The sequence below is a fragment of the Mesoplodon bidens genome (assembly GCF_964165515.1).
Source record: "Mesoplodon bidens genome assembly, chromosome: 6".
In the NCBI taxonomy this organism is placed as follows: domain Eukaryota; kingdom Metazoa; phylum Chordata; class Mammalia; order Artiodactyla; family Ziphiidae; genus Mesoplodon; species Mesoplodon bidens.
The window spans coordinates 109,701,638-109,719,566 of record NC_138162.1 but is presented as its reverse complement, the minus strand read 5'-3'; the positions used below and the strand labels follow the sequence as shown (position 1 = coordinate 109,719,566).

The following is a 17,929-nucleotide window of genomic DNA, read 5'->3' as shown; positions in this document are numbered from 1 at the left end:
TTCAAAATAACAGCAACAAGAGCAATGCTCTATTGGCTAGATTGTTTTTAGTGTTTCCCAGTTTTTTATAGTCATCTTCACTCTAGTGGCATCCTATTCAGTTGGAAATCAGATTCGATACCTGAAAGCTGAGGTTCTTACTTTTCCCTCCTTGTGGAACCTCCGAGTCCTCCAGGAAGAAGGTTGGTTTATTTCTACCCAGTCTTTGCCTCTGCTTTTTTCTGCTACTGCCCAGGAGTTAAAGGTTCTGTGCTCCTTTAGGCTTTCTCCAGACCTAATAGCTGAAGATTAGTCGACTATATCTCTTATCATAAATGCCTCATCATTCTTCTGTTGTCTTGCGGGGGTTTTGCTTAAAGTGGGGAGCCCAGAAATGATACGATAACCCCTGTGCTTGAAAATAGTGCAACTGTCATTGTCCTCTTTTGAATAATGTACTTCTACCAAAGTGGCGTATGATTGCACTTTTTTTAAAGGCAAGTAGTTTTAGTTCATTGTGCTCTGGTCAATTAACGTTCCCCTTTTTTGTTTGCTTGTTTATTTGCTTATACTCTTGTCAGTGCACTTCTCTTTTTATTATTATGTTGTTTAGTTGAAGTATAAAAATACTTAAATAAGGATCTTTGGATTCATTCAGAAAATTTTTCATCTTGATTTTGTTTCAACATTCCTAGGATAGCAAGATATTTTTTGAATAATTATTTTAAAAATACTTCTGTCCTAACGATCATCTGCACTTTGAAGGGCATAGTCTGCATTTGAGTCACAAACGAAATATGGAACATTAGGGCGTGAGAGAGAACTCTGTCATATGTGACTAGAGATCACTCCCCAAGTCACAGAGTGACAGAGTGACACACTTCAGCTCTGCATATTCAGTAACTGCCATCTCCAACCCACGTTTCCCCCTCTCTCTAGCAAAGAGTTTATGGGAGACTTTGTTAGATGCATTACAGAAATAGAGGGACACCATGCCTTCCTCTGTATCACAGTCCAGAAAGTCTAGGACAAAATTCATGCTGATGAACGTTCCTAGACCACCCTGCCCACTGCCTGGCTTAGCCATAGCTCTGTGTGAGGTATCTAGTGTAGCGTGAAGAAATACACGAACATCCCAAAGCTTGCTCTCTGTTTTGATTCTGGTTTTAATTGGCTACTACTGCCTTGTTAGTACACTAATTTCAGTGGCCTATATAAATAGTCATTAAATAATCAATACCAGACTAAAAAACTTATATAGGTTTTAGAATGACATCAAAGATAGAACCCAGAAAAACAGAAATCAGTGCACATGCCTAAAAGGAATCTGGATCAGTTCTACAGTACAGGAAGGGATAAATATTGATATTAACATTGCAAAAAACTTAGAGACAAAAAATAGTAACCCTGCTTAAGATTTCTAATGTGAGACGGCACAACAAACTAAACAGAAACCCCCAAATGGATCAGCACAGACAGTACGTGGTAACCCAGCAGACTGTAGAATAAGACAGGCACACTCTCCTTTCTGTCCCCAGCCAACTTTCTCTTTTCATCATTTTCAAAGCCATCGCCCTCTCCATTTCCTACCTGACTGTGATGAAAGATCTCAAAACTTCTTCCTTTGTCTGTTTCTGTCCCAAGTTAATTTGGAGACTTAAACCCCTTCTCTGGAAGAGTCACAGTAACAAAGACACTTCACAGCAACCCACCTAAACACCACACCTGGGTTCTATCCGGCATCATTAGACAACACTTAGATCATTGCACTGAGTTCTGGGTATGTTACTACTAGACATTCATTGACCAACTGGAATTATTTCAGAGAAAACATCAGAAATGATTTGTGAGGACGGATGAAAGAAGTTATTTATAGCTTGACCAAACAATGACTAAGAGAGCTGACTGTATAAGCATTCAGGGGATATCAACACCAAAGGCAGGGAAGAATTGTGTAAGGATGGTTCCAGGAAAGCAGCAGTGTGAAAGGCACAGAACAACAGAAATGAAGTTAACGAAGAGAATGGTAACAACCGTAAATGAGTTACAGTGATTTATAGATAGCAGGGTACTCTCTAAAAAAAACCCCAGGGCTTTCTGTCACTGCTATTTTGTAAAAGGAAGATTTTGAAAATATGAAAGTATTCCCATTAAGAACCGGGGAATGGAATAGATCCTGTTTCTACCAGTCATTCTTCCCTCTTTTCTTTGCTAGATTAGGTGGAAGAGAGGCAGAAGTTGTATAATGAAGGAATGATTATTATCAAAAAAGTACTTTTAATCAAAGTGTCCTTGACATTTTCAAACCAAGAATGTTCAGTTCCCTCCCTCATGCAAAGATAGCAACACACAACCACAGTGAAAATCTAATGAAAAAATTCATGTTTATTAACTTGTTCTTTGGAATCAGCAGGTTCTCAGATCAGGATTCTATTATTTTGGGGGGCCTATTTCAGCATCTGAAAAGATTCATGGATCTTTTCTTGTAAGATAGAAGTTAACAGTTTATTCTGAGGAATACAAAAATTTACAGAAAGAAAATAAAGATTTTAAGAAAGTCTTTAAAAACAAAGGTTCTTATATTTTACAAAATCATTCGGCTTGAACATATTCGTAAAGACTTATGTTTGTCATTTTTATGGAGATTTGTTTTTGTTTGTAATCAATTTCTGTCTGAGTTCCAGAAATGCAAAAGATACAGCACCGAAAGAGGTGGCAGCTGACAAAATTGCTGTCTTTGACCTTCTGATGCAAGTTTAGTAACTAATCTAGAAAATAATGAACTGCAATTAATGAAACCTGTACTCATATTCAAGTGTGTTTCTCAGACAGCACATACAATAATTGAAAGCACTTCCTGCTCTCCAATTAGTTAGATTGAATTAATGTGGCATAATAGCTTTTTTCATATATCTAGAAGATTGTGTTCAGATGAAGCTGTTTATGTACTTCAAACTTCGGTACTCCAAATGGCGTCTTTGGTTCATTTGGGGAATTAAAGAGTTAACGCTCACATTCACTTTCCACCATCAAAAACACAGCCGCACTTCCAGCCTATCTTTGTTTTACCATCTGCCCCTCTTCAGTGTCCTGCGCTTTGCTTATGGCTGCCTTGTCGACTTCAGGGATGTTTGTCTCCAGTTTCAACACAGCTTCCAGTGTGGAAGATGGACAGGGCCTTGACTAGAGAAAGCAGCACCCTGCGCATCTCTGGCCTAGTTGAAAAGATGCTTGGCTAGTTCTTCCAGCTTTCGTGTCAGCGATTCCTCCATGTATAAAATGGGAAGAAACAAACACAGCTACTGGTTCTTCCCTTGTGCATGAAGATGCTGTTTTAGGCTCTTCATACTTGGGCTCCTCTGATGAAACAAGCCATATAAATGCCTATCCTGGTGTCTTAAGGGTTCATCATCTTAACTAACTAAAATAAGAAAAGGTATCTATACTTTGTTTTCTAGCCTTGAGTTTTCCTTAATTATTCAGGTTACTTTTAAAGTTTATTTCCCCGTGTAGTTTATATTTGGATATGGTATGCTATATTACTTTTTCTTGAGTTAACAAAGGGAAGTTTGCACAGCCCTTCTGGAGTGCAGACTTTTAAAAAAAATTCAAAGTAGGACTTCCCTGGTGGTCCAGTGATTCAGACTCCATGCTCCCAATGCAGGGAGCACGGGTTTGATCCTTGGTCAAGGAACTAAGATCCCTCATGCCACGCAGCGTGGTCAAAAAAACCCAAGAATTCAAGGCAGGTGATTTCTGTTCAATTGGTTTGGGGATGTATTCTTAGGCATTCTTCTTCTTCTTTTTCTTTTTAAATTTATTTATTTTATTTATTTTTATTTTTGGCTGTGCACAGGCTTTCTCTAGTTGCGGTGAGTAGGGGCTGCTCTTTGTTGCGGTGCTCGAGCTTCTCACTGCACTGGCTTATCTTGTTGCAGAGCACGGGCTCTAGGTGCGCAGGCTTCGGTAGTTGTGGTGTGTGGCCTCAATAGTTGTGGCACGTGGGCTGTAGAGCGCAGGCTCAGTAGTTGTGGCACCCGGGCTTAGTTGCTCCGCAGCATGTGGGATCTTCCTGGACCAGGGCTCGAACCCATGTCCCCTGCATTGGCAGGCGGATTCTTAACCATTGGGCCACCAGGGAAGCCCTAGGCATTCTTACTACTTTACAAAATGAGACTCTTATCTCTGTTTTCTTTTCCAAAATCATAACATCTTACCGTCTATCTTTGCCCCAGAAATGTATGGATATTGACATACTTAGAGACACTAAGTTGACAGGTTGTCTTCAGAATCAGAGTTAGTAGTTGATCTGAAAAATAATGAAAAGAAGATAGTTTCTGAGGCAGGATAGGAGTTGATGGAAGAGACCTCAGTCTGCCAGTCGTTTTCCACAAATGGGCCTTGTATACTTCTGTATGATTCTGGAGACCTGAGGTTGGAACCCTTTTTGGTAAAGAGCCAGATAGTATCATTTTAGGCTTTGCAGGCCAAACAGTGTCTGTCAGAACTAGCTGTAGTTCTGGTCCGAACATTGGGTCCAGTTTTGTTCCAATAAAACTTTATTTATAACCCTGAAATTTGAATTTCATATACTTTTTACATGTCACAAGGTATTCATTTATTTCAACAACTTCAAAATGTAAAAACCATTCTTAGCTTACAGGGCACACCGAGGTGGGGACAGTCTAGATTTAGACCCTGTTTTTAAGCTTTTAGATTGATAGCCATTCTGTGTTTCAAGTAAACATCCTTCATCCTTCATGGGTGCTTGAGAAACTAAGTGGATGGAGTGAATATTACATCCTCTTTTTAAAAAATAGAGATCTTTTTCACATAAATACTTAAATAAATTTTAATAATTATCATGCAGAAGTTTAAAAAGTTAACTAGCTAAACCCTAAAAAATAAGGAACAGTCTCTTTCCTGACAACTTCAGAAATATTAGTATTTAAAATTCTCTGTATCTAGGGCCTCAAGCAACTTGAACTAACACATATATGATAGAGTGAAATAAAAAGTCTGGATGGGCTTAGTCACTTTTATCAACGGATAAAACAATTTACTTGATAGAAGAAGTGGGCCGTTTAGTTGTTTCATGTAATTGAATTAAATAGGAATATCAGATGGTGGACCTTGAGTGCCCATTTCTGAGGAGTAAGAAGGGCCCTGTCTACGCCTGGTGTTGCACACATTGTATCCCTAGCTCCTGGCACAACCTTTAGAATATAGTAGGCACCTGGCCCATGTTTTACTTACAGCAGGTGGAATTGTTGATTGTTTAAAGATGTGTATATAATAAGTCTACCTAGAAATACCTTGGAAGATAACACCCGAAATCCCAATGATTGGATTACCATGGTACTTTAAAAATGTACTGAGTGCTTGGTGTGCCAGGGATTTTATATGCATCAGCTCAGCACCACTGCTGTCTGATGAAAATAAATATGAGCCACATGTGTCATTTAGAATTCTCTAGTAGCCACATTTAAAGTAAAAAGAAACAGGTCAAATTAATTGTGATAAAGTAATTTAGGATTGACATACATACACTACCATGCGTAAAATAGCTAGCTAGTGGGAACCTGCTGTAGAGCACAGGGAGCACAGCTCGGTACTCTGTGACCACCTAGAGGGGTGGGCTGGGGGGGATGGGAGGGAGGTCCAAGAGGGAGGGGATGTATGTATACGTATAGCTGATTCACTTTGTTGTACGGCAGAAACTAACATGACACTGTAAAGCAATTATACTCCAATAAAAAAAATAAAAAAGTAAGAAGAAACAGGTCAAATTAATTTTAATAAGATAATTTACATAACCCAGTATATTCATAATATCATCATTTCAACCTGTAATCAGTATAAAAAAACTTACTGAGACAGTCCCATCTTTTTTTCTGTACAGTCCTTGAAATCAGGTGTGTATTTTACATTTCTAGCCCATCTCAATTTAGATACTAAATTTTCCTCAGAAATCTTGATCTGCATTTAGAGTTCATGAAAAACTCTAAGTTGAAAAAATAGATCCACATGCCCAAGCCGTTCCAAACATACTTAAAGGTGCTTTCGTTTTTAAGTTTACATATTATTAGTTAAAATTAAGTAAAATAAATCCACTTCCTCAGTCACACCAGCCGCATTTCAAGTGCTCAGAAGCCATGTGGCTGGTGGCTGCCATGTTGGACCCGCAGAGTTAAAGGGTGATGTTAGACACTGAGTTGGACGGAGAGGAAGATGAGACTCAGGTGGGTTAACTAAGGTCAGAGCCTAGGGAGGAACAGAGCTGAGACATATTCAAGAAACAAAACTGCACAATTGTGATCCGGAGAGATTTCCCTGGGTTTGATTAAAAATAGCAAGCGATTATATTTGTAGAATGAATGACTCTATAAAGTATTTGAAGGAGGAACTAGCCATGCCGTGGAAATACACTGAGTAGGATGTATCCATCTTTGGTTTTTTTGTCCATTTCTTTCTGAAAAAAAATTATCTCTGGGCAATGAGGAATCATTGACAACTTAAAGCAGGAGAGTGACGTGGTCAAATTTGTGTCTCAGAAAGCCCCTCTGACTGCAGTTTGGAAGATGGATTGGAATAGAATAAAACTGGAAGAATCTATTCAACTGTATGTACATACCTCATGAGGGATTGTAATATTGGTCAGAAAAGTGAACTCACCATCCCATGCTTGACACAGTGACACTTTAATGTCACTGATTGGAAGGAGCATGTGCCAGGTAGGTAACAGTGTCTCTGGTGAGGACCAGCTGGTGGCCCCCCGCCATCTTCCCTGGGTGGCATTGCTTAGAGAATTCCTGTGGACTGGATCAACCACCTTCCAGATGTGGTCACCCAGAGGTGATCAGGTCTACACAGAGGACTGAGGGATCAATTAGAATGCCGAGTTACTCATTTAAACTAAGAACTATAACTGCCAGGTGGATAAAAGTGCTGGCATTATCGTGGCCAGCACAGTCTTAACCTGGATCCCTCTGGAAAGCCAGAGTGCAGATCCTAAGGCTGCTCGTGAGCCCAGGCTGGTGCCAGGTTGGGTCCGAGGGCACCCCCTCCGTGGTGGCTGGAGCGCCTGTCCCTGCACCCGCGTGGAGGGCACTGCCAGCTCTCCCTGACACTGCCAGCCTCACCACCCTGCCTCTGATTAATATAACCTTTAAAAATTTGTTTATATTGATTAGGCTATTGCTGATTCTTGATCTTTAGTAATTGTACGTGTCTGATTTTATCTAATGTTTATTACTTTACCAGAACATATTCAAAGGTGAGGAAGTATCTTGTTTATGTGCACTGCCCCAGCTCAGTGGTGTTCCTTATATTTTTCTCACTTTAGCAGCACGAATATCAAAGGTTAGCTATTGAGTATTTATGGCAAAAATAAATCTTACATCTCTTGTTGTATTTTCCTATGCTTGGATTAAAGTGATTGGTTAGAGTTGTAAAAAAAAAAAAAGACTTAGAGGATCATATTCACTTAGGAACCATTAGAAAATGACATGTAAGAATTTATCAAATTCAGGATAAGGGGTGATTATTAGGAAAGGTTCATTTTCAAACAAAAAAATACATCAGAAAATCTAATTTTTTTTGAACAAAGTGATGATTTTTTGCTTCAGCTGATACCTCTTCTGCCCTCTACCTACCCCTATGCCCAAAGTTTGGACTTTGATAGGATTTTGATAGGATTTTTCCGAATCCTATCTAACTGTACAATTCAGCCTTCATGTCACTGAAGTAATTCATTCATTCACTTATTTAACTATTTATTCATTCAACAAACATTAAGTTCCTGTTTATGGATGAGATGAATGAGACATAACCCCTACCCTGCAGAGAGCTTGCAGTCGAGAAGGGCTCCCGTCGAGACACATCGACAGATAAATAAATAGGACGATGCTGTAGGTGCTGAATGCATGTGTCAGGGGTGACACAGTGAAGGCGGCATTTTACCTGCAGTTTGAGGAAGAGTAGATGTTGCTTGAGCTGAGACTGGGTCTTCACCGGGTGGGATGTGATACCCTAGGGGAAGGGATAACGCGAGGACGGCGTGTTCAGCGCAGAGTGGGTCAGCCTGCCGAGCCTGCCGAGCGAGGGAAGTGCAGCCTCGTGAGAGGTGAGGTTCTTTCAAGTCATGCCAAGGACTTCAGGCTTTACTCTGGGGCAAGGAGGTCTCCAAATTAGCTCTTATGCCTAGTTATGAAATTCTGAGCCAGTCTGCTCTGTTTTCATTCAGGTGGCATGTGGAAGCCAGAGTTTAGTAAATGACAAGGTATGGTATGAGAAGTGACCATCACCTTTTCCCTGAAATGCTTCGGAGCAACCCCCTCTGCCTGTCACCTGCCCATCGACTAGGTTTGAGCCACCCTCGGGACAGCCCGACGGCAGGTTCAGCTGGCCTCAAGGCCACAGTCCCTTTCCATCCCTGTCACTGACCCCCCTGGGCAGTCTGTGTGCATTTAACCGTTCGGTAAATGCCTCTGAACCTTGGTTTCTGTAGTGTGAAATGTAGATAATTATACTTATATGCGTGGGCCTCGTGGGACTACTTAATATTTATAGCTGCAAAATACTTTGCAGTCATTTTTATTAATAGTTACCAGATGTGTCATAAGGATTAATGAACTTATGATCTGCAGTGTTTTGAGCTCTTGAGATCGGAGGCAACCGCCCGCACGGGGGGTATGTAAAAGAGCATGAAAGTGCAAGCAGTGCCATTTGGAGATGTGCGCTGTTAGGTGTGGAGGACAGGTGACACGCTGAAGATTTCCGTGCACTTCGTAGGTATTTCTGGTACCCTTACTAAGGTTGCTAAATTCACCAAGGGCCGTGCCCAAATATAGAAGGCTGGTACCCCCCCACACCCCTCCCCCCATGATCGTGCACACTCACAGGTGCGTGTGCACGCTCTTCCTGCCGAGGCCACCGTCACCCTCGCCCTGTCGCCCCGTCTCCCTGGGCACCGTCTTTCGCTCTCCCCCCAGTTTCCAGGTGTTCAGGAGTCTCCATATCTCTACATTTTCATTTCTCTTTCCTTTTTCTCTTACCATCCAAATGCAGGCTCTTATATTACTGGCTCTCCGCTGAACCACTGAAGCAGCGGCTTCACTGACCTCTCCAAGTTTTCTGTCTGCCCCTCTTTAGGGACCATCTTCTGTAAGCCTAGTTCTTACGGCGGCTTCATTCGGTCCCTTTGATAGTTCTTCATTGCTGTGAAAATCCACCATAACTTTACATACAAGGCCTCCTCTGCACACCCTACCCTCCACTGCCTCTGCCCAGCACTGGTCAGTCTAGATCATTCTCTCTCTCTCCCAAGACCTCCTGGAAGGTTGAGTAGCTTTTCCTGGGCAGGGACGTGAGGAGGGAACACTGCCAGACACAAAGGGTAGCCTGCCTTCGTCACGCCGCTCTTACATGTTCGAGGTGTCCCTCAGCTGTGGGAAAAGCCACTCCGTCTTCAAGCCCTGTGTCAAAGTGAAATCACCCTCATGGAGGTGTTCTAGGCCTGGTCCCAGGAGGACCCCTTCCTCCTCAGAATCTCCTCTGCTTTGAAACTGTCATTCTGATAGCTGTCATTCTCCTTGACGATTTTGTTATTTGCATGCCGTCCTTCCCCCAAACTGGATTGCTGCCTTGTTGCGAGTGAGCCCGTATTCTTCAGGTCTTTGTGTTCTCACAACGCTGTTGCAATGCCTTGTACACCTGAGACCTGAGTCCTTGTTGAGCTAAGTTTATACACTGAAGCGGAGCCCCAGTTAAGTTCATCATGTAGGGCAGTGTTATGGGAAAATGTGAAATATACGGAAGTTGAGTGAATATTACAGTGAATCCCTAGGTACTCAGCACCTGGCTTCCGTAGAAAGCAGTACGCGGCCAGTCTTGTATGTCTGTGCCCTTACCCTCTTTAGCATGTCCCTTGCTGGAGAAGTATCCACCTGTGGTCGTCTCTGGTCCAGCGTTGGTATTTGGCAACCACTGCTACCTAGCACCCCTTGGAGGGGACACCCCGAAGTTACCAGTGTGTGAAGCGAAGTGGGTGTGGTCAAAGCACGTGAAGTTGCACTCAGGACCCACTCAGACCTCATGTGATCTTATTGTTGACATGGTTTTCAGCCATTTCAGGTGTGTCTCATCATCCAGTGTCTGATTCTCAAGTCATCTGAATGCTGGGGGTTGGGCAGGCATCTCTGTGGAGCAGATCTGTTGCCTGAGAAGTGGTTGTGGAGGGTGAGTGTTGGTCAGGGGTAGACTCAAAGTCTTCAGCTTAGTAGCCTGGAGCCACAGAGTCTCGCCAGGGGCCCTGCCCCACCAGGAAGCCCCCTGGGTCCACTGGATTCCAGCATCGCGTCCCAGTCAAGCTGGCCCCTTAATTCATTTCAGCAGATACTTTTCCAAACATTTACCGGATTTTTTAAATCACTCTGAATCATAAAGAAAAGTATCAATTATTTTTCCATGTTCTCTCCAGGAGGACAAGAATCGTAGAAAATCTTTCATCCTGGGTGGCTATAGTTCCATTCTTGGTGGGATTTCTACGTTTTTATGCCTTAAGGGAGAATGTTTCACACCAATCTTGTCGGCTTTAAATAAGATCTAAGTGAAGAATGTAAGTATTTTGGAGTTCCAGCTTAACAAACTTTTTTCTGCCCTTTCTGAGAATTATGCTCTGAACGCCTTTCCATTCGTGGGGGACTTCAGACACTATGGGGCAAACACAAATAAAGGGAGTAGGCCGTGCGCTGCAGGACTGTAAGACAGGGTGAAGGGTACTTGCTTGAAATGGAGAACCCCTGCAAGGGAGCCGGGAGCACGGCGCAGGTGCTGGAGGGTGGGAGGGAGGGAGGGATGTGAGCCGGGCGGGGGGGGGGGGGTGCCCGTGGCTTTGCCGCCAGCGGGCGCCCTCCCTCATTCTGTGCTGTCGCCTGCTCACACCGGCTCTCTTAAAGACACCTCTGATCCTCGCTCTCCTGGGCCTTCAACCCCGAGGAGCTCCCCAGTGTTTGCAGGGTAGAGTGCGTCTTCCTTTCCTTTATCCCTAGGTCCTCCCATCTGTTTAGCTGGATCTCCTACCATCTCCTATTTAATCGCCTCTCTGTGCTTTTGCCCAAATCCTGTTGCTGGTCCGTCACCTCTACAAAATTAATCCCTTCTAGCACTTTTCTCCCAAAGGCAGTCCCAGGGCATAATTGGTGGTAGCGGTACCTTTGCTGAAACGCGATTGTTTGGTGTGTGGACACAGCAGGTCGACACCCACCCTCAGTGGGCCGTCTTGTTGCAGGTGGGCTTTTCTCCCTTCAATTAAGAGTCTGGGCTGCCGAGTAGGAAGCAAGACTTTGGCCGTAAGCCTTCGTGCCTGCAGACCGTCTGGGGAGTCGTGACAGCAGAGGCCCCCAGGTCCCCAGATCCTCCAGGGACCTGGGAGGACCTGGAGTGCTCAGGGCCAGTGGAAGGGACCTGGAGGGATCTCCGGGCAACTTAGATTAGATAGTAGATCAGCGAGCCAGCAAGAGAAGAGACACGCGTAACTGCGTGGAAACAAACTCCGACTCCCAACGTTGACTCCTTCTGTGAGACAGGACTGCGGGTAGGTGTTCGTTTTGCCAGGACGGAGCCCTCTTAGAGCCCAGCTCTCTGAGGCGAGGTCCCGACTCGTGCGTCGGAGCAGGCAGGCCTGGGAAGGGGCCAGACATTGGTTGAGAGAATAAAGGCGGATGTGGTGGACCCCGGGCTTCTTCGAGATGACTGCGTCTACTCTGTGCCCTTCCCCACCTGCTGTAGTGAACTCAGCAGCTACCAACTCCTTCACGGTTACCAGCTCCTCCTTTGAGGTCTGTTTTCCTTATCCTGGGGCTTGTTTTTGTTTTTCTTTATTTATTTTTGGCTGCGTTGGGTCTTCGTTGCTGCGTGCGGGCTTTCTCTAGTTGTGGCGAGCAGGGCTGCTCTTTGTTGTGGTGCGCGGGCTTCTCTTGTTGCCAGGCACGGGCTCCAGAGCACAGGCTCAGTAGTTGTGGCGCACGGGCTTAGTTGCTCCGCGGCATGTGGGATCTTCCCAGGGCTCGAACCCATGACCCCTGCATTGGCAGGTAGGTTCTTAACCACTGCGCTGCCAGGGAAGCCCCCTAGTTTTTGTCTTTTTTTTTTTTTTTTTTACTCTCTTTTTGTAAATGTTCCTTGAACCACGTGTCCATAAGCAGCCTACTCTGTTCTTGTGATGTCACCTGTGCCCATTAACTCAGGCTCTCGTCCCCTCACCCCTGCTCTGTTGCTGGGGCCTGTGATCTGCCCGCCTCCCTCTTGCCCTGTTTCTCCAGCCAGCCTGCCTTCCGCCAGCAGGTCGGTCTTCTTCACGTCCTGCCCTCTCTGCCCAGGCGTTGCAGGGGTCCTCACCATGGCCCCGGAGCTTTCGTTCAGGCCCCAGAGCCTCTGTCCACATCCCTGTCCTGCTGAGCCTCGTGCTGCAGCCATACGGGCTCCTGTCCTCCTCGCTGCCTGTGACGCTCTCGACCAGGAGCTTCCCGGGCCAGTGACGTCCTGTAACGCTTGTATGTAGAGACACAGCCCTTGGCTAACGTGTGCCGCGCGAGAGTGGAGAGATCACACCGTACACCTTTCTGTCTTCAGCGCGTGTCCGGTGTTGCCAGCTGGGGATGAGCAGCTGGCTGAGCTCCCGGCTTCTCATGTTTCCTCTGCAGCGTCCCGACCCCAGCCCTGGGCAGGCCTGCTAGGCAGTGACTTGTTAGAATTCCTGAAAGTTGTAAAAGTTCGCTTCAGGTGGGTCACCCTGACAGCCCTCCTGTCTGTTCAGTTGAAATCTTCTCTGGTTATTCTGTTGTGCTTCCCCTGATTGATCCCTGTCTCCACCTGTTCCCTTGTTTCCTCAGCCCGTGCCTCGAATCATGGTGCAGTCAGCCCTCCCAGACGCCGGGACGCCCAGGATGGTGGAGGTGAGTTAGTCGGGCCTGGTGGCGCCTTTGCTGGTGGCTGCCCCACATACCGTGGGTGGCCCCGATGCTGTAATTGTTGAGTCCACACCCGTGGTTTTTTATTTCAGCGTTCCCGTTTTGATAATTAACTATAATATAGGTCACCATCTTCTCCCTCTATATTTTGCTTGTAACACTTTTCTGTTTTCAACTTGTTAATCATATGATTGCTAAACTTTTAGGTGCTTGACTGCTAATGTAGTCTGTGGCTTTAATAGCCCACTGCTAGGTAGAGGCGATTTCTATAAACAGAACAATCTCCTTATTCCAAGTGTTGACTAAATTCTCAGTTTTACATTTCATTCTGATTCATGATATCAGCGTGAAAAGACTGATGCTAAGCTGGGGAGAAAATAGTCTCTTATGATCTCCCACAGATGAACAGCACTTCTGATCTCATGAATAGCAAATCTCTTTTCTCCCACTGTGTGTTCATCCTCTTAGGAAATGTGGTATCGTCATAGGAAAATTTTATTTATTAAAACAATAGGAAAAGAGGCCAAATAATTAGAAAGAAAATTTAGACGTTCAAGAATTTACTACTTTCTGGGCCTCCCTGGTGGCGCAGTGGTTGAGAGTCCGCCTGCCGATGCAGGGGATACGGGTTCGTGCCCCGGTCTGGGAGGATCCCATATGCCGCGGAGCGGCTGGGCCCGTGAGCCATGGCCGCTGGGCCTGCGCGTCCGGAGCCTGTGCTCCGCGGCGGGAGAGGCCACAACAGTGAGAGGCCCGCATACCGCAAAAAGAAAAAAAAAAAAAGAATTTACTACTTTCTGAACAGCCCTTTGCAATGCAGGACATCCTTGATGTTCATGAATTTAACTGAAGATAGAGCTGTGACATGCCCCCCCCACCCCCAGCCCTCTATGAGTTGGGTTTATTACTTCTCGGAGGCACGACTGGGGTCCCAAGGCCGGTGAGGCAGAATGAGACGGAGTCCCTTATGTAAGGGCGCCGCCTTGCGCGCTCTGCGCAACTTTGCTGCACATCCCGCTGGCTCGCTCGGCGTCCAGGCTTTCTGGCAGCCTTAGGAATGTCAGTGGCAAAGTGTAACCCAAAGACGCAGGGAGGTTCTCATTCACATAGCAGCTCCAGTCGAGTGGGAGCGGCTGCCGCAGCGCCGAAGCGGAAGGATCTGAGCTGCGCTCGGTCAGCGGGAAAGAACGGGGGTTATCTGGGCTCACCTTCGGCCGCCTCCCGTCATCTTTTTCTTGTCGCTGTGGATGTGACCTCTGATCCCTGGCTTTTCACTTACTGGAGCCTTTGGGTGAATCCTTTAGCCTCTCTGGGCCGTGTTGTAAAGCGAGTACTTTCTGGCCCACATCAGAGGATCCAGCAGCGCTGATGGGGGAACAGCAAGGGGCTCTAGGGCACTGTTGCAGGGCTGTCCCTCCTCCGGACGGGCCCAGCTGCCCTTAGCAGACAGCAGGTCCGGCAGTGGTGGGTTGGACCCCGGGAGAGTGGGGAACGCAGGCTATTTAAGGGCCATAGTTATCGTTCAGATTCTAGACTGTTGTAATTTTGTTTGTGTATTCTTCCCTGCCCAGTCAGTGATATTAAAACTAAAAGAGAAAAGAGTAAATAAAACATGTACAAGTTGCAAAAGAAAAATGATTGAAGGATTGCCTAATCTTTTAGAGTATTTATGCTGGTGACAGTTATTGATCTATTGGATTTAGTAAATTTTGCAGCCCAGAGATCCATCACAAAAATGGGTTGTTTATCTCAAGAGGTGCTGTTAATTTTGTACCCTGAGAATGCGCCTTGTGGGGGAAGGAGGGCCTCTGGAGACAGGAATATAAATGACAATTCACGTGAAAATGCACGATTTATCAAATTGCTGAGTTAAGCCAAGTGACTGTAAGAGACTTATAGATCTCAGCTGTTTCCCAGTTCAAATAAATCCTGTATTTCAAATGGAAAATGGCCATTCTCGTAATATAAATAATCTTTCCGTAAATATTGAAAACACTTCTTTTTCTGAGCAGCACCCCTCTCGCCCCCCAGCCCACTCCCCACTCTGTCTCCCGTTCCCTGTCACTGTGCACTGGGAATAGAAAGATAATCTGCCACCTTCTCCCCGTGGCTTAAGTTATCAAGGCAAGACATCTTAGAGCGCGCCAGAAACCGCAGAGCTCGGCGGAGCCGCGACTGTCGTCTTCCCCAGGAGATGGGGCTCTGCGCGTCTCTGCGGGCTCCCTCGGACCCGGTGACGGTGACGTGAGGCGGAAAGGCCAGCGTAGCTCTGGCTTCGCTCAGCCCCTGCTCCTCGGCCGGAGTCTCCCGGGACCAGAGGCCCTGATCTGTGACATGGGACCAGCCTTGAGCAGCAGCTTGAAAGACGGCCTCTCAGAGGAAGGGCGCAGCCTGCAGGCAGCCTCTGTTCCTCCTCTCCCCCCTGCCTCCCCGCCCGCAGGCCCCAGGGTTGTTGCTCCCTGCCCGAGCTGGTGGAGCTGCGCCCTGGCACTTCCAGATCCTCAGTGAGGCCATCATTTCAGTTTTGCAGGAGGAAGGTGCTCTTCTGCCCTCCGGCGATGCTGCCAGCCTCCCCGTGGAGTCGGTGCTGGGCAGGGGGATCCGTTCACGTGGGGGCGAGAGTTCTGAGCCTGAGTGCAGGGAAGTGGGAGGCACTGGGAGGTGTGCGCCTGCCATGTGCCACGCTCCGTGTGAGGGCCTGGTCTGCCTGCCTTGTGCCGCATCGCCGAGGTGGCCTCCCCGTGCGCGTTGTTCCCACCACCAAGCGATTCTTAGACACCAGCTGTGTGTCCTACAGTGAACTCGGCTTCTGACCCCATCTACTTGGAGACAGTGTCAGATGCCACAGGTTGAGGGCTCAGCTCCACAAGACTGTCCCCACTTCAGAGGCCAAGTCCAGTGTGCTCCAGATCAGAGGGTCCCATGACCCCTTCCTCAGGTTGAATGAATTTGCTAGAGTGACTCGCAGAACTCAGAGCAACATTTGACTTACTAGATTATCCGTTTATTATAAAAGGATGTAACAAAGGAACAGCCAGCAGGAGAGATGCGTAGGCGAAAGGTGGGGAGCTTCCACGCTCTCTGGGCACAGCACTCTCCCCAGATCACCACGCGTTCACCAACCCAGAAGCTCTCCAAACCCTGTCCTTTTGGGTTTTTACGGAGGCCTCGTTGTGTAGGCGGTTGATTCAGTCATTGGCCATTGGTGATCGGTTTAGCCTTCAGCCGCTCCCCAGAGGTCAGGGGTGGGATGGAAAGTTCGCATCCTCTAGTCACATGGTTGTTCCCCCGGCAACCAGCCCCCTTCCTTGGGGGCTTTCCAAAAGTCAACCCCTTAACAAGCTCAGATGTGGCTGAAAGGGGCTCGTTATGAGTATCGAGAAGCCCTTATTGTTATTACCACTTAGGAAACCTCAGGGTTTTGGGAGTTCTGTGCCCGAAAACAAGACTAGGACCCAATATGGAACTCTTACTAGAAATCATGCCGTCACAGGCAGCTGTTAAGATCTGCAGTTTACGGAAAGGAGAGGCGACGAGGGGCACCCGTGACCATCTTGCTTAGCCCTCAGTCGCGGCAGGGGCAGCGCCAGTGTGGAGCCTAGTCGGCCTGCGTATCCGGTTCGCGGAGGTCGCACGGCAGAACCGGGGACCTGAGGTGGGAACCGGGTCCGCCCTGCTGCACGGCTGCGTTTGCCCCACCGTCGGAGCCGTCATGTCCCCGCTGACAACAGCACTGGTCTCCAGGCTTTGGGGAGCGGACGCCTAACTGTGAATTCTCCCCTCCCTGCTGCAGGCTCAGCGAGAGAGCGCGGGGCTGCGCGTGGCCCCCGACGTGCCCGTGGCCTTGCCGGCCGCCCCCTCGCCCAAGACCTACGACGGACCCCCGAGACCCGCGCCCACCTCCCCGGCCCCCGAGGGCGCGGACGGGCCGCCCAGCCCCCTGAGCGAGGCGTCCAGCGGCTACTTCTCACACAGCGTCTCCACCGCCACCCTGTCGGACGCCTGCGGCCCCGGCCTGGATGCCGCGGCGTCGCCCTCTCCTGGCCCCGGCCCGGCCACCCCGGAGCCCGAGCCCCCGGCTACACCCGTCGCGTCCCGCGCCCCGCCCGGCCCGGCGGAGCGGATGGCGCCGGGAGACGGTGCAGCCACAGCCCCCGTCGAGGCTGCAGCGGTGAAGCGGGACGAGGTGGCAGACCCCCCCGCGCCTGACCGGCGGGGCAGGAGTGACCCTGCCGCCGCCCCCCAGAAGCCGGAGAGCCCCCAGCCCGAGGCGAAGCCGGCTGCCTGCCCAGGGCCCGACGTCTCCAGGCCACCGCCGCCTGCTGACCCCCGGTGCCAGCCGCCCGCTCCGGCCCCTCCCTTCAGGATCCAGAAGGTGCGGACCTCGGAGCTGAAGTCCTTCACACGCATGCTCGGCGGGGACCCCGGCGGCCCCTCGGGGAGCGAGGAGGACCCGCGGGCCTCAGGGGGCCCGGGCGACGGCAGCGCTGGGACAGAGGCCCCGGGAAAGCTGGAAGTCTCCTCGGATTCTGAAGAAGCCAGTGAGGTCCCCGAGTGGCTCAGAGAGGGAGAATATGTGACCGTGGGCACCAACAAGACGGGCGTCGTGAGATACGTGGGGCCCACTGACTTCCAGGAGGGCACGTGGGTCGGAGTGGAGCTAGACTTACCTTCAGGTGAGTGCTGCTGCTTTGGGACAGGTTCCGGGTCCCGGGGCGACTCACCGTGCCCCCCGTGGTCTGGCAGAAAAGGGCCAGCCCTGCCCTGCACTGCCCAGCGCCTGCTGTGTGCCCTTGGGCACATCGTTCACGTCTCTGGGCCCCTGGGTCGCCTTTCCAAAATGAGGAATTTTCTCTAGATAAGAGTTTCCTAAGCGTTTTCAGAGTCAGAGTCCCTTTTTCTAACCTGCAGAAATTTCTCAGAAACCAAAGACCTTAACTGAAAGCTACTCTTAATTTGGTGGTGACTTTAAATCCTGA

At 48.2% G+C, this 17,929-nt stretch overlaps 1 protein-coding gene across 1 annotated transcript in view; it reads left to right on the top strand.

The window, feature by feature from the left end:
* Positions 1-17,929, top strand: part of KIF13B (kinesin family member 13B) — a 188,114-nt gene that overhangs the window by 162,725 nt on the left and 7,460 nt on the right. Inside the window, exons 38-39 of the mRNA XM_081237002.1 lie at positions 12,873-12,935; positions 16,744-17,626. Of these exons, the coding sequence (XP_081093128.1) occupies positions 12,873-12,935; positions 16,744-17,626 (946 nt within the window). The remainder of the gene's footprint in view (positions 1-12,872; positions 12,936-16,743; positions 17,627-17,929) is intronic.